The 17875-nt window shown below is 39.2% G+C and overlaps 1 protein-coding gene across 5 annotated transcripts in view; it reads right to left on the reverse strand.

The window, feature by feature from the left end:
• The window catches only part of RFX3 (regulatory factor X3), a 306542-nt gene that overhangs the window by 90095 nt on the left and 198572 nt on the right, over window positions 1–17875 (reverse strand). For 4 of the 5 annotated variants that reach the window (XM_053292401.1, XM_053292402.1, XM_053292398.1 and 1 more), the window contains one exon: window positions 11876–11950. The exons of the other annotated variant lie outside the window; for it this stretch is intronic. In XM_053292401.1, the coding sequence (XP_053148376.1) occupies window positions 11876–11950 (75 nt within the window). The remainder of the gene's footprint in view (window positions 1–11875; window positions 11951–17875) is intronic. 5 annotated transcript variants of the gene reach the window in all.

Below are 17875 nucleotides of genomic sequence, written 5' to 3' on the forward strand. Positions count from 1 at the left end.
CAATGGACTCAGCTATAAAGGCCAAAGTATGGTCTTTCTTTCTTTCTTTCTGATTGATTGTTAGATTTATATACCACCTTTCATTAAAGCAATCCCAAGGCGGTTTACAGCAAAAAATGTAAACACAAGATGGGGAAAAAGACACAATTAAAATATTAAGTGAATTTTTTTAAAAAAAATCTGATTAAAAATTTAAAACAAAAGCATAAAAGCAATACAGACTATAAAGAGCAGCAGCAGAGAATCAAATAAATGCCTGGGCAAAAAGCCAAGGTTTTACACTTTTTCTAAAAGGTGTGATGGAGACCAAGGAGCGAATAGCCACCAGGGGAGCATTCCAGAGTCTGGGGGCAGCAACAGAGAAGGCCCTGTCCCGCGTGCACGACAACCGAGCCTCCCTCATTGTCGGCACCTGGAGCAGAGCCCTCTCAGATGACCTTGTTAAGCGTTATTAATGGCCTCTATCTCAGCTTTTTAATATTCTCTACCAAAAACCTTTGTTCAGTCTGGAATATTCAATAAAATACAAAATTTAGATACCTGTAATTAAGTTTCAGATGTCACCAAAAACACTTAGTGATGAACAAGAGAAAATGAGAGTTACTATAGTATAGTGCCTACAAGTGACTTATGAACCAACAACGTCCACTTCAAATCTTGCCTTCAGGGTTGATTTGATATAATTTAAATCAAATTGATTTAAATCATGATTTAAATTGCTTCACAGGACTCAATTTTAATAACTTAAATCACTAGTCAGGAAGATTCTATTTAATCATCATTTTCTAGTAAAAGTGCATTCTTGTTGTCTAATATAACCTTAACACATATTCAGAGACAGATGCAGGTTTCATTTTTAGAAGGTAGGTACATACTATAATAGTTACACACTTCGCATAATGCTTTTTCATTCAAGCAACCAGGCCTTACCTTTATTTATTGCACTGTTTGCATTTCCCAAATGGGGTCTCTTTTATAGCCTGCTGCTGTGATAGGTGTGTCCCTTCTACAATGGAGGATACTCCCAAAAAACGTTTCCTCATAAATGCGTGAATATGTTTTGTTCACTTTAGTTTTCACTTTCTATTCCCATACCCTATCCCTCGCATGTATATCCAGACTCCTTGCTCAGGTCTATTCCATCCCCTCAAATCATTTGTTGACCACCTTTGTCTTGGCACTTTTATTATGCGGGCAGCCAAGGGCTTGACTATGTGAGTGTGCTGCATTTACACCACCTGCAGAATAGGATTTATCAGGTCTGTTATCTCTTATCCCCATTTACTGCTCTTAACATGTTCATAGAATATAATTAGATGTTATGATGGTTAATATTCATAATATGTTTGACCTAGGTTCTTTTTTTTAATGATTAAAAAAATTCAAATCCAATTTAAATTTTAAAAAATAAATTTAAATTTTAAAAATACGATCTTTTCTGTTTAAATCGATTTTTATCAACCCTGCTTATCTTTGCCTTAAACTCACTGGGTTTTCTTAGACGAAGTACTATCTCTCAGTTCAGCCTCCCCATCTGTAATATTATTATATTTATTTATAATAAATTAATAAATATTTATTTACTTATAAAATGGCTTTTAAAAAAAGGAAAAGGAAAGAATCTTGAATGGAGCAATAAATCCATCTTGCATGGGCAGCTACCAATTTCATTTGGATGAAGTGAGTGTCCAGAAAAAGTCTTGAGGGCCCACTCCTTGGGTCTCTGTTGTGTCTACCCACGAATAAATCTTTGGAGTTTGCTACACAACTGATAGTTTCTCTTCTTCTGAGAGCGTCAGCAACTTCTGTGCACTTGAAAAAAATCTTGATAGGATGGAGTAACACTAACACATTGTTTCTGAAACTTCTGCTACTTGAGGCATCCTTTAATTTTTCATTCCAAAGGATTTACTTCTATGGCAAGAGTAAGAATGGCACACTTTCAGATGGGCTCATCCTGTTTTGTGGATCTCTGCATTTGGCATCCTCCTGATTGGAAGGAGGGAAGCCTAGAGCAGTGATTCAAGCAAAGATGCCAAAGCATCCAACGAAGTGGAAACCTCTGCTGAAAGGTACATCAGAAGTGACTGAAAGATCCAATCACACCCACTGCAGATTCAGAGCAGAATTGCCCATCGCCAGGTTTGAAGGAGGCCAAGTCAGAGCAGCAGATCATGCAAAGATGCAGTGGGCAACCCTGTCTGCAAACTATGTTCTGTCCTCTTTGGGCTTTGGATGTTGATAGAGTTCTGATATATTACAAATTTCCTTTTGGAAATTGGAACATAGTTTATTTTTCTCCACTGCCATAGGAAGTGAAAGTTCTACTATGGTGATTTCCCAAGGTGTGCTGCAAGAAAGCTGCCAGTGAAAAATAAATTAATGGAACACCCACTCGCAGACAGGGTTGCTGACTACATCAAATGCAACTTCGTGTTGGTGAAAACAGGCCACAAATATATCAATTAGCAAATTTCCAAACAGTCTGATCCAGAGATAGCAAGAATTTGGGGCTGTAACAACCAGCATATCTGTTGGGTATCTGTTGGGAAGGTGAATGATTTAATGCAGAAGAATACAGGCAGATGCCTGAACCCTTTAGTCATGCCCTTGAGGAGTGCATGGCTCCTAATTCATCCCGGTCATTAGACTGGTTTGAATGCTCCAAACTCCAAGTTGTCTTAGGGAGATCCTCAAACAACTGCTTCCCCCCATCCACGTCTGCTTGAGTCCCTTTTGCAACAAGTATCCAAACATGAACATATCTCAATCCCTTGTATTACTATAAAGCTGGTGAAGGATTCAAGCCATCAAGGCCAATTAAGAGGCCATATAAGAATTCTAGACATCCCCGTTAACTAGCAGCCAACTATGCATTATTTAAATTAAAGTATTAGATTATTAAATTAGAATTATTTAAGTAATTCTATACTGTCTTTTCAACTAAGTTCAGGGAGTTTAAAACAATGTTAAATAAAAACAAAACATAAATAACAAAAGAAACAAAAAACCAATAAAAGCAGATACTTAATTTTTTTTAAAGCAGAGGCAGGCTGCTTTAGTGCAGACACAAGAGGACGTGTCAAGGCCATCAATAAAAATTGAAAGCTACTTTAAACAGACGGATTTTAAAGCGTGAAACTCTCATGCAGAAATCAATAAATCATAGGCAGGTGAATGAGTAGGTACACAGGAAATGGGCTGGGCATGTAATCTTTTAAAGAGGTGAGCTAAAGAGGAGTAATCTCACCTTTGGCTTGGCATGGCCAAATGCCTCCCAGACAATACAGCAATGAAACACCAGCCAAGTGTTCAGGACAATATGAAGAATGATGGTGATGGGAAGCCAACCCATGCTTATCATGAGTGGTGTTCAGCTGGGCAGATCACCCTCTAGCTTCCCTGCCCTTCCCATATATCAAGCATAATCAGAGCTCTGCTCAAAGATGGAAGCAGCCCTTCTTGAAAAGTTAATAATGCATCTGCATTTGGGTTCAAATTTCATTTCAGCCAAGAACTTCCTAGGTGGTTTTAAAACAAACCACTCTCTTGCAGTCTCAGGCCTTGATCAGCAACCAGATGATACTGACCTAGATTTACACGATATAACAATCATATAAATTGTAGAGCGCACAGTCCTAGGGCGCTCAGTTTTACGGATTACTGAGATAATATTACTGAGACAGATACTGAGACCGATACTAAGATAGATAGATAGATACTTCAGCTATGAGAGCTGAAGTGGCAAGGTAGAAGGCTAGAGCGCAAGTGGAGGAAGACTCAGTGCGAGTCTGATCGGGCACAACACAGAGCACATTTGCAGATCTATGCTCTGGCAGTGCAGGTGGCAAAGAAGCAGCTGTTGCTTGTTATGACTTTTACTTCCTCTAGATAGTCAAGTTCAACCATCTACTCAGCACCTTGTCCGACCCCGGTGGGGCCAATCCAAGGACCTCACTAAACCATCCAATCGGTAGTAGCAACGGGTGGTGTTCTTTTCTGCCCACATTGCTTATGCAAATTCACGTCCAGCTGAGTTGTCTAGGGTTGTGAGGGGCTAGTATTTAACCCTCCCCCTCCCCCTTGAATTTAAACTTGGAACCAACGGTCACTCGCTGTGACATCTTTAACAATGTTTTTGCGGATAAAATCTCTTGTATTTGTATTCATAAAATCTCCACAGCTACTGAAGAGTTTACCATGGAGGTGTCCAGCAACTCCTTTTATGGGATTAGATTGGACCATTTTCAGTTTGTGACTCCTGAGGAAGTGGACAAGCTCCTTTGGACTGTGAACCCTACAACCTCTTCTCTTGACCCTTGCCCAACTTGGCTTATCTCATCTAATAATATTATCAGAGAGGGTCTGGTAAATATTATAAATACTTCTCTGAGGGAGGGCAGGATGCCTCTTTGTCTTAAGGGGGCTATTATTAAACCACTTTTGAAGAAAGTTGCATTGGATCCTTCGGAGTTAGTTAATCACAGACCGGTTTCTAACCTTCCATGGTTGGGTATGGTGATCGAGCGAGCAATAGTCTCTCAGCAACAGGCAGTTTTGGATGATGCAGATTATTAAGACCAGGACTGGTCAACTTCGGCTCTTCTGCAGATGCTGGCCTATAATTCCTGGCTACTGGCCACTGTGGCTGAGGATTCTGGGAGTTGTAGTCCACAAACAGTTGGTGGGGGGGCCCCCCGCTAAGTTGAGCAGGCCTGATCCAGACCCATTTCAAACTGGCTTTCGTGTGGGCTATGGGGTTGAGACTGCCTAGGTAAGCCTGATGGATGATCTCCAACTGGCTATCAATAGTGTGACTCTGCTGATCCTTTTGGATCTCTCTGCGGCTTTCAATACCATACCATGGCATCCTTCTGGACCACCTGAGGGAGGTGGGATTGGGTGGCATTGTTTTACAGTGGCTCCTACCTCTCTGGTAGATTCCAGATGGTGTAGCTTAGAGACTGTTGTTCTGCTAAGCGAGAACTAAAGAGTGGAGTTCCACAAGGCTTCATATTGTCTCCAAAGCTGCTGCTGCTGCTGCTGCTGCTGCTGCTTCTGCTTCTTCCTCTTCTTATTATTATTACCATTATCATTAATTCAATTTCTATACCGCCCTTCCAAAAATGGCTCAGGGCGGTTTATACAGAGAAACAACAAACAAATAAGATGGATCCCTGTCCCCAAAGGGCTCACAATCTAAAAAGAAACACCAGATAGACACCAGCATGAGTCACTGGAGGTACTGTGCCGGGGGTGGATAGGGCCAGTTACTCTCCCCCTGCGAAATAAATGGAATCATGTTAGCAGGGGTTAACATCTACATGATCTCTACACTGGGAGAGATCATCAGGAGGTTTGGTGCTGGGTGTTATCAATATGCTGATGACACCCATATCTACTTCAGGAAATGGCACGTCTTCTCTAAATGCCTGCCGGGCCGTGGTAATGGGGGGGATGAGGGATAACAAAATGAGGTTGAATCCAAATATGATGGAGGTACTGACTGTGGAGGGACGGGACCCGAGAGATGTTTTAGATCTGACTGTTCTGAATGGGGTTACACTCCTCTTGAAAGATCAGGTACTTAGCTTGGGAGTGTTCCTGGACCCAAAGCGATCTCTGGTTTCGCAAGTTGGCAGTGGCCAGGAGTGCTTGTTATCAGCTTCGGCTGATACGTCAGCTACTTCTATTTCTAGAGGTAAATGACCTTAAAACAGTGGTACATATACTGGTAACCTCCAGGCTCGACTATTGTAATGTGCTCTATGTATGGCTGCCTTTGTATGTAGTCTGGAAACTACAATTGGCACAGAATGTGGCAGCCAGATTGGTCTCTGGGACAACACAAATGGACCATATAACATCGGTTTTGAAAGAACTGCATTGGCTGCCAATATGTTTCTGGGTGAAATACAAAGTGCTGGTTATTACCTATGAAGCCCTTAAAGACTTGGGTACAGGGTATTTAAGAGAGCACCTTCTTTGTCACGAACCCTGCCACCTATTATGATCTTCTGGAGAGGTCCAGTTACGGTTGCCACTGGCTCATTTGGTGGTGACTCAGGACCGGGCTTTCTATGTGGCTGCCTCAAGGCTTTGTAATATGCTCTTTGCTGAAATAAGAGCATCTCCCTCTCTGTTTGTTTTCAGGAAGATGCTCAAGACTCTCTGTTCCCGCAAGCTTTTAATTAGAATTTTAATAATTTATTTTAATCACTGTTTTATACTTGTTATTGTGTGTTATGTATTTCAATCTGTGTTTTTAAAATTTTGTACACCGCCTAGAGATGTACATATCAGGTGGTATAAAATATGATTAAATCAATAAATCAATAATATATATGAAGTGTTTTGAACACTTTAAAGGACTATATAAATATTCTTATTATTGATAAAACTGTGTTATGCTAGGGATCTCCAACCGGTTTCTACTGAGGCAGGCTTTATTTTGCTGTTTCATTAACGAACATTAAAAACAACATATTATTTTATTTTAACTCACTGACAAATTCAATTTCTGTTTCATTAAAGCACATTAAACAATATTTTTATCTTATTTTAGTTCACTGACACAAAATCATTTTCTGATATTTTATATTCACAAATGTCCTTCCAATTAGTTATTTATCCATTATGAACACACAATCTATGAATAAAACACCATGGGAAATAGTAACTTTTACCTTGGTGTATTAAATAATTATTTCACTAATGAACTGACATAAACATAATTGAGAACAGAAATCAAGAATATTGTCACTTTCAAACTTTATACTGAACTCTTCATAATTAATCAGGGTAGATTTATTATTATTATTATTATTATTACCCTGCTCTTCCTCCAAGGAGCCCAGAGCGGTGTGATACATACTTGAGTTTCTCCTCACAACAACCCTGTGAAGTACGTTAGGCTGAATGGGGATTTGTACTCGGGTCTCCACGGTCCTAGTTCAGCACTCTAACCACTACACCATGCTGGCTCCACCATGTTGGCTAACCACTACACCATGCTAGATATGTTATTGCTATTTATCCCAAAGGGAAATACTGACTAGCAATTACAAAAACTACATACATTTTCCAATTAAATTCTAAATATAACATCTGAGATTTCCCCACTCCTGATGATGATAACCTACTTAGTTTAATTTTAAATATATTTTGCTAATATTTGCTTTTGACAGAAGTTAACTTTCACTTGTATTAGCTATTGTTGACCAAGCACAGTCCAAGTTAAGAATATTTGCTTCAGTCACATTTCACTGGGGAAAAATTCTTGGTTTTGGACTATAAAATGTAAATCTTAGACTATGTACAATTTGAAGTAAAAATAATTAACATATGCTCTAAATATTTGAGGACATAAACCATAAAGGAGAGGTAAAACAACAGAGCTTTGCAGAGTGACATATTCTAGTAATGTGCAATCTCTCTCTATATAAAATGCAAAGGCAATCCGTGGCATACACATGTGTGGTACACTGGAGGTGCCTGGAGCACATGCATGTCATGCTGGAGATGCCTGAAGCACAGAGCCATATGGGTGTTGAGTCCATTCAGAGGCAGTGGTGGTGGTACTGCCACCACTGCTCCAGGCGGCAGCAGCGCTGGAGCTCAAGTTGGGAGCCACTCTGGACATGCAAGGAAGAGTAGCAGGAGTGGAGGAATCTGGGGTTCAGGTGAGGGTGGGGAGGTCTCTGAGGTGAGGAGGCTGTAGTGTCTGTGTGTGTGAGGAGAGCAATACAGTACTAACGCACAGATGCTAATTTCCGATGTTGCTGTTGTTATTTAAAATATTTATACCCCACTTCTTCAGTGCACTACAGCTTGGGGTGGTTTACAACATTAATAAAATAGATAGAATATAGGATAAAAGATTAATAAGATCAAAAAGTTAAAAGACCAGGCTAAAACCACAATTAAAATAAGTTTTAAAACTAAAATTAAAAGTTATCAGTAAAAAGCTAAACACTAAGAAACCTACCAGATAAAAGCAGAGGATACGATATTATCCTCTGCAACACAGAACACCACAGAAGCTTCACCCTGCCTTTGAGGCAGTAGATGATCATGCTTCTCTGGTAAAGCAACACATTCACTTGCATAAATTCAGGCAGGATGCATCTATCAATAACCATTAGTGTTATAGGTAAATGGAATATCCATGTTCAGATGTGTACACTTCTGAATATCAGGGGGGAAACAGAATGAACATCAAACTAATGAAAAATCCATAGAAATGAGTAAGCATTAACAATCAACTCAGTACACAAATCATTTTACACACACACACACACACACACACACACACACACACACACACACACACACACACAGAGCAAGTTAACAACATCAGGACCATGGGTTGTTTCTTTTTGATGCCGATGGAAGGCAATAAACATTGGTAAACATCAATTATAAATTTCCTGTTAAAGTGACATACACTCATGAGTGACATACACTCATTTTCCAATACTTCTGGAAAGCAATAGTATTGTAAGACATTACAACAGAAGCCAGTCCCAAAATGCTTCTTAATTTAAATGTTAACTAAACATTTTTATTGTGTGCAAAAATATATATAATCTAAGCAGCATATATATCCCTCCATCAATTTCATTCCTCATTCTTTCTCTTGCAACCCTCAAACTGGCAATTCTCATTCTCTCTCTCTTCCCCCCCACTCTCTCTCTCTCTCTCACACACACACACACACACACACACACACACACACACACAAACTCTCATACATACTGAGCTCAGAATAGTAGTACAGATATTCAAGTTTTTAAAAGCTTTAAAAAGTCTGACCTACAAACTATTATTAAACTTAATGCTGGTGTGCCATCTACTATATGCCACCCTGCCTTAACTGGTACATCTAAGACATCTTCTGTGTTCCAAAGTGCCTTAAAGGTGGAGCATGAATTAGACTTCAACACATCAGTATTTAGACAGATGGGGAAAAATATAATCTATTCTTACATATTCAGAGTCAAAAACAAACCACCTAACAAGAAAAAGCAACCACCACTATTTATCAACAAATAAGGACAGTGTACTGGTCCATTTTTTCCAGCAGGAATATGAATAAAACCAAAACAACAAAATAAAACAGTAAAAAACAAGTGATTTTAGAAAAATGTATTTGTAAAGTCTGTAGATTCTATAAACTAAGGAATGCTATTTTAGGTTGGTTTTTTTTTTTGCCATACTGTAGTTCTCTTTTGATGAGCAATGCAATGTGTTTCTAGTATGATATTCACTGAAAGAACTGCACTATTAATTTAATTTGTACTTCACTGAAAAATGAAGCAATTGATTCCTCAGTGTGGTATTTAATCAAGCAAATTGCAAGTGTTCCCCTTTGAAAAACAAGAATAAAAACAATGGGAACATATTTTAAAAATTAATCAAGCTGTTTTCTTTTTCCAGGTGGTTGATTGAATTTCCTGCTTTAATTTCTCTGTTTTGAGACTATGGGAGACTTCATGTGACTGCCAGAAAGAAAGTAGGAGAGAAGGTCTCCAATGAGTATGTTCCTGGCATGAGCCAGTACTTCGCCCATTTCTATGAAACCACCCATGTCAAGTGAAGAATGTAATGTTCCCTCTGCCACCCAATATTTTCTGGTAAATTTCAACTCTTGGTTACAGATGTCAGATTAATGTCAGGCAATGGAGGGAATTCAACATTCTCCACCCAACATTAGCGGGTTCAGACAACACAGAAATGGGCAGGAATATCAGCTCACACTGGGAATGTGCCTTCGTCAGGAGCTTTTGGTTCCCTCATACTTACTTTCTAGTGGCTGTATAAAGCCACCCTATATGTTCACATTTTAAGAGATTTTCAGCCTTGGGTAATCAGATCTGAGAAAAATAATCCATTTTGTTGGGTAAATAGTGTTTACTGTTGTAATACGGCATATATGTTAGATACATATATGCCATATTACAACACAAAACATTATGAAGCATACAGCTTTATTAAATGACTTTCTCTTTCCTTTACTCAGAAAATAGCACAGGGAGGCACAATGTGTGTATAATTTTCATCCAAGTCGATTATCTGATAAAAGTCTGAAAAGAAAAAGGGCAAAGAATATGGGTGGGTTCACACGACTTGCTGAAAGCTCCTGTGTAGCATATTGTCCAAATCTGCCCAAGGCCAGTTTGGGCCAGACTAACTGGCCAACCAACTTGTTACTAACCTTGTTGAGCCAACTTGAGTCCTTGGTTATGAACCTTGGGTGGGAGTTGGTAACAAGTAGGCTTGGCTGCTTGCTAACTGGATTTGGGTGGGTTTGGATGACATACCGCACGAGAGTATGCGTGCCATTCCCATGCAGTTCCCTCTCCCAGACTGCTTAACAACTTTTGGCAGGTTGTGTGACCCTGCCCTATGATTTTCATATGATTTACCAACACATTCAGGAAATACACATGAAGTTAACAACAGATAATTAACAATGTGGGTTTTTTTTGTTTTTGTTTTTTGCTGCACATAAATTCAGTTTTCAGATTTTAATCTTTAGGCTTCTCTTACATATGTTTTATACTCACAAACTGAAGTTATGTACATATTTTCACCAAAAAAATCCTCAGTGGTACAGGTTTTGTAATTTAAGAAAAATGATGCCACAAATTATGCAGCCGAGTTTTCCGCATAATCACAGGGGAAATCACAGGGGTTTGGATTGCACTGCAGTGCGATGGAAGACTAAATAATACTTGCAAATGTTTGAGTAGATGGATAACCTGGGGAGTAACATTTGTGGGGTAGCACTAGAGTAGGAAAACAAGGTGTCAAAACACTGTACCTATTCAGAATACAACATATAGAAACTGTATTATGTACTATATAAACCAAGCCTTTCCCCCTCCCTTGATTGTTCCACACCAATTGCAGCCTGCATCACATTACACTGCGCTCAATTCTGCATAGAATATCATGATAATTTGCTAAACCTTATACTAGGTCACTAAAAAATGGGAACAAATAATCAATATATTTTCCCCTTAAAAACAGAATCTCCATACATCAGGGGATAATGCACATGTTGAACAGTGGACATGCACTTTTCTACATCTACAGTTCTCTTTCACATAGAGTAGATTTTTAAAAAAAAAACTAAACTGCTTAATGGCCTATTAATTAGAATACTAACCTCTCCTTTATAAACATACTGCTTTGCGAGGTTATTTTACAAACTGGTTCTTATTTAGAACGAGCAGGTTTTAAAGGCTTATATAAGAGATAATAAAAACTTACACCCAGGGATATAACTAGAATGAAGGCTAAACCTGCTCCTTTGCCTTGCTGACTCCAGCCTTTAAAAATCAAGCCCGCACATATCTATACATGTTCACCTCTTCACCTGGATAGCCCCACTGTGGGTTCTCTTTCTTGGTGATAATATAGTACAATGGAATGTTAGAAACTGGCTTTTGTACAGATATACACATTGATAAATGAAACAGTGAAATCATTAGTTTTTTAAAAAAACCAGTCATATTTGTGACATCTTGCTTCCAGCCAAATGAAAAGTAATTTTATTTAATTAAATTATAAAGACCATATTAAGATTTATTTTGATTATTATATTTAAACTGTTTATGATGCTGTGGGAAATGTAAGAGTTTTAACACTAATAGCGACATTATTAAAGAGTTAGAAATCAAGTTACTCAACAACTTGCTGTACTGACGGGTTGCCTGGAAAAAGACCCAGCAATGAGGTGCTGTGTGAGTTTAAAGTGGAAAGGAAGATTCAGAAGCAAAAAGCAGCAACACAAAACAAGCATTTAGAAGGCAAGTGAAGCATGCAGAACAAGCAAGGGATTAGTTTACATGAAGAAGAGGCAACTTACATGGCTGTTGAGAAGAGAGCTTCTGTGAGTGGACAGACCATCAGACTTTTGCAGTGTCTCAATCGCCATTTCAATCTGATAATAGATGTCATTAAAAAAAAGGGCTCAAGACAAGATAGTAATAAAAGACTGATCACAGAAAATTTTGGTAGATTGCCCAAAGTTTAAAAGGAAACTTTAGTTCAAAAGATAGGTATGAATTATAATTTATTGAGGGCATGATTCTATAATATTTACATCAGCAAATTTTGCAACCTAGAAAGGCCACTTTCTCCCTCCTCTCCATTAAGAAAAAAGAGAAGAGGCCAAAATTTACTGTTAAGCCACAATGCAGACATTTAAGAATCTCAAAAACGGAATCTCTTAAATTTGTACAAAACAGATAAGCATCCTAGGAAATTTTTATACAAAGAACTTGCAATACTTGACACTGTCAATTCTTTGGGCTAACATAATAGAATCATACACATCTCTTGCATCATGATTCTAAAACAATAAATAAGTGAACAGTTTGCATAAATCTCACTATTTTAAAAGTTAGTAAACTTCACCAGTTATTCATTGAGACAATATGCTGGCCAGAATTTTAAAAAGAACATAGGCATGCAGGAGAGAGCCACACACGTTTCATGTTTTTGCAACAGCAGTCCCCACTACTGAAGTGTAAAGTCAGTATTCAGTTAAGACAAAGACAAACCATCGATTAAAGAACTTTTCTTAACCATCACAGTTTCCTTTCTTTGGATAAAATGGAAAAATACAGTTTGTTACAAAACCATAAATTGACGCTTTACACTTCTTCCCCTCAGAGAAGGAAGGGAGGAGAGAGGGGAACATGTGAGTCTGAGGTTCAGACATGCCATGACAAACTATGGTTTATTATTATGTCAGAATTGGCCAAAGTGTCTGTGGTAATGCAATCTGATGTAGGAAATACAGAAGGCAAAGCTCCAGATTTCTTCACCAAGCACACACGTCTTGAGATATTCTTAAACAGAACTACATTTCAAGAGTCATTTATAAATAAGACAGAAAAATATTCTGAATATGGCAAATAATATACTATCAAATCTAAAAATAGAAGTATAAATTACAAGAAGAAACAGAACTTCTTTCTCATCCCCCCTTTAGCTTTTTTGAGAACACAGCAAAGAATAGGCTAATGTGTTGATTTGGAGCGAAATTTAAAAAAAATAACTTAGAAGAAAAAAATTACAGAATAGTCAAAAGCATAAAAATGCATTTATTTTTCTGAATGGATACATTATAGAGAGCATTCTACAGTGGTTAAGTCATTAATATACCAACTATTTCAAAAGTCAGACCACTGGTACATCTAGTCCTAAACAGGCAGGCAGAACAGAGGTCTTTCCTGGCCTTGCCACCTGAGATTCTTAATTGAAGATACCAGCAGTTGAACTTGGGGCTTTATGGATGTGAAGTATATGTTCTATTCCTGAACTAGGGGCTTTCCCCATATGGACTAACAAAAACTTCAAAACTAACGAATAATTCAAAATATCCTTTCTTCATCTTTTTTTGTATGACACATTATTTGTTTATATTGGCTAATTGTTCTACTAGGTGGCTAACACAATATAGTGGGTGGCATCCAAAGTTTCTTTTACTCTAGAACAAGGATTCCTTACGCTGGAATACGGGAAACTGTGAATGACACTCATTAAAAACAAAACATTACAAAAACATATCAAATATTTAAAGTACTCCATTAAATACCAATTATCAGCATCATTGATCAGCAGAAACAAGAAAAAGAGGGAACCAGGGCAGCCTCAAAGCCTGCCTTGGCTTAGCATCTAAAAGTATATTGACTTTTCTTTCAAAGTTCTCTAAGAAGGAAGTCTCATAGTTTGGTAGCACTACAAAAAGGTCTCTCTCTAATGTTCTTCAAATGGTGGAGAAAGATGAAGCAGGACCTTCAAAGAAGATCTCAAAACACAGACAAATTCATAAGGGAGCAGACAGTCCTTAAAGTACTCTGGGCTTTAAGGGCATAGCAAGCTTGGTGTAGGCCTGGGACAAAAAGTGAAGATGGGCAATTGCCCCTCTGTCAGCTTCTTCAGAGAGGCGGGGGGGGGGAGAGAACAAAGAGCAAACTGTCATCTAGTCAGAAGGGCCCCCCCATCCCCCATTCAATTGTAGCTGTGCTGCTACTGGGCTTATTTACAGCTTTAAAGGTCAAAACTAGTACTTTAAATTGGGTCTGGAAATCAATTAGGCACCAATACAGTCATTACAAAATTGGTGCTAGATACTCTGTGGAGCCTGCATCAATCAGCATCCCAGTGGTCACATTTTGAAACCATTTCTGGACACTTCTCAAAAACAGTTCCACAGAGAGCATATTAAAGTAGCCTAATTGCAATCTTCTGAAAGATCCAGCCAAACCTTTTTTAAGGAGCAAGGTGCTGATTGGTGGTGAGATATACCACTGAGAGTAAAAGAAGAAGGGCAAAAGACACTGACTGGTGGCCTCAGCAGTGTGGTTCGTAGCCTCTAGCAAAGTTACTGTGTTGCTGGCTCAGGAGAAGAAATGAGCTGCTTTGTGATTTAAAGAGTCACAAACAGATCCAGAAACATTGGTTGACCACTGTGATACTGGAGGAATATAAAATACTAAATGGTAAATTATTTAACCACCAACATTTGTTTTATAAGAAATTGCTGTCCTGGAGGAGCTCCCAAGATGGCGGATGTTTAACAGCTTGCTCCGTGAGCTCCAAGGATCTTTTATCTTTTTTAGCTTTAAAACTTGGCTAAAAAATTATTAATTATGCCTAAGAAGCGCTCGAGAGTGTCGCCTTCGGACACCCGTCTTGATAAACAGAAGCAGCTGAAGTTAGATCAGTTTTTTTGTTCGGGACCGGCACCTGCATCTGAAATAGCAGAAACAGTGAGTGTGTTATCGGCTTTTCCTACTGAAAACAGCTTCTAGCCATTAGAAACAAATTCTTTACTGATTGCTTCTCAATCTTCAACTAGTTCAGGCTTAGATACAGCTTTGCCTCCCCCGAACTTCAAGTTAAGAAATGCCTGCCAAGTCAAGAGAAAAGGAAAACAAAAAGCGGTGACTTCCAAACCTTTTCTGGCAGCTTTAGATCCAACATTTACAACGCCTTCAGATGCTAACACTTTACTAAAGGGAGGAGTGTGTGATACAGCTGTCTCTTCCTCTTCAGAGGACAAAGCTAATGTGGGGAAAGTTTGTGCTCTAACTGCCAAAACGCTCACTCTTATTTTGGATAGGCTCAGTCTTATTGAAACAAAGACTGATGAACTTAAAACCATTTTTCTTCCCCTTGCAGTTAAAGGTCTTGAAAGAGACAGTGACCTTGGGTTGACTGCTAATTGGGAATTAAACAAACACCTAAAGTCAATTTCCTCATCTCAAACTTTGGTTAGAGCTTTGACCTTACAGAGAAATAAGATTCTTCTGCAAATACCTAAATACACTCATCTTCGATGGAACAGTAGGAAACAAATAGCTGACTCCCTTGCACATCTTCTTAATATTTCAGCTGTTGGGGTGAGAGTTACTGAGTTTTTCTACCTTCCTTCTATTCGGAACTTTAGGAGAATATTGATCTCATTTGCATCCCAATTTTGTGTGAGGGAACTTTGCAAGCAAAGAGAGAAGCTTAACATCTGAGGTTTTGGACTACAAAGGGTTTTTCTAGACGTTTGTACTCCTCTTCTTCCTATGAATCCCCAGTTGGCTTTTAAGAGAGATAGGGCTGCTGGGAGGATTCAATCACAGTCTGAAAGACCGGCATCACCTCAGCCAACCTGCCCAACTCAACTAAGTTTTAAATTTTCTCCCTCCCGTGGGAAGCTGGACAAAAAATGGGATTTGCTCAGACAATTCCTAAGAGAGGCTAAGGATGAATGATCTAAAATCTTTCCAGGCTCCTATTCTCCTTCTCATAGAAGTGTTATGGGGGCAGATCAACAACAATCAACTGTTCCAATTTTGATACATCTTGACTCTTTCCCTGTTATGCAGCCTTGTGGGGAAGAGACTCCAAGAAAGTCTGAGAGGCGGTTGTCTGTCTGTTCCAGTGACCTCTCTACGGGCTCTTCCGCTGATGAGGAGAATCCTGAGCACAAACATGAACTCTCCTCCTGGATGGTTTTTACGGAAGAAACCACAGCTCCGGGCGCTTCACCACATGGGCGACAGCAGGTCTTTTCCATCTCCAGTGAAAATGCTCAACAGACTTCGGGTTTTAAATTACCGTTTGCTAGTGATCCCCACTTTGATGCACTAAATGAGTTGTTTGTTTCCAACGTTTCTAGTTCACCTGCTGATCTGATAGCTGACCAGAGTGTTCCATCTACTAACTTAACAGAGTTAAGGACAGAGTTCCAACTGCCTGCTCAGCAGCCAGATAAGATCATTATGGAGGTGCCATTGTCATTGTCCCTCTCACCAAGAATGCAAGAGTCTGCTAAATGATGGGATACTGACCAGCATAATGCCCAATTTAGATTCTTAACGTGGAATGTTAGAGGCTGGGGTAGCAAGGTGCTGAGTTTTGATAAATTCAGATTGATTAATGTGGCCTTAATTCAGGAAACCTGGTTAACCTCAGATATAGTACTTAATGGTTTTGTAACTCACTCTTTGCCTGCAATTAAGGAGTCTTCCAGAGGTTGGAATAAGGGGGGGCTTGCAGTTTTGGTCGCGAGTTCACTTCAGGCTAGTTCTGTGATTATTTCTACTCTGGGTCAACTAGCTTTGTCGGTCCGGATTTCCTTTGGGAAAGACTTTCTTATTGTAGTCTGTGTTTACTTCCCACCACTATCTAGAGTGGGTCAAGTTAAGGACCGATGGGCTAGGTTTCAGGCTTATATTGATGAACTTTTATTGACCTTCCCTACTGCATATTTCTTGATTGGGGGAGACTTCAATGACAGAATGGGCCCAGACGATGCTACATTATATGGTTCCCACCACACTTGCTCACCCTCTTTTGAATCTCCCGAATCCTCTTTATTTCTGCACCATCGGGTATTTAAAGATCAGAGATCTAACTACGCAGGTTTTTGTTTGGCCCAGACGATGAACGCGTTAAATCTTTTTGTTCTTAATGGGGCAATCTTAGGAGACCGCCCAGCAGAGTTCACTTTCTGGGCCAATACTGGAACAAGTACTATTGACTATATGATAGTATCTAGCAATCTGCTTAGTTGGATAGCCCGACTCGAGGTTATCCCTTGTGTGGACAGTGATCACTTTCCTATTTGTATATTTTTTACATCATCTGGCAACCTTTCATGTCCAATTGAATGGTATCATCACGACATACGACAATCAGCACAAGGCTGCTGTGTTAAATGGTCCCAAGCTCAGGGGGACAAGTTGAAAACACTGTTGGACTCTGAACATTATAGACAAATAGCCACTGCTGTTGTTTCTGATCCTGATCCTGAGAGGCTTCTAACCTACTATGAGGACCTGGTTGCAAATTTGCATAAATATCTTACTGTTAAGCCTTGTAGAAGGCCGCTGTGGATTAGGCCTTGGTCTAAGCCATGGTTTGATTCTGAGTGTATTAGGGCTAACAGAAGTTTAACTGCTCAGTTCAGGGCCTATAAAGAATCCTGTACTCCGTCTTCGTTACAAGCCCTTTTAGAGGCAAAAAAGAATTATAAGCAGCTTTTAGCTAGAAAAAAAAATGAGGAAGCTAAGTCAACGTGGAGACAGCTTATAGAGGCAGTTAGAGGAAGGCATTTTACATTATTCTGGTGTACTATGGCTGGTCTCTCACTAGAAAGGCCATTTTATCCTGAGTGCTGCATTTCACTTGAGACATGGGGAAGCCATTTTCAGTCTCTATATAGCGATACTGTTCCTTCTGTTTCTACAGAGATTAACTGGGATGAATTACCCCCCTGGCCACCAGTCTCGGAGGCTGAGATTAAAGATTTGATTGCCCAACTTAGGCCTGGCAAGGCCGCTGGAATTGATTGTATTCC

This window comes from Hemicordylus capensis, chromosome 2, assembly GCF_027244095.1.
Source record: "Hemicordylus capensis ecotype Gifberg chromosome 2, rHemCap1.1.pri, whole genome shotgun sequence".
Taxonomy (NCBI): domain Eukaryota; kingdom Metazoa; phylum Chordata; class Lepidosauria; order Squamata; family Cordylidae; genus Hemicordylus; species Hemicordylus capensis.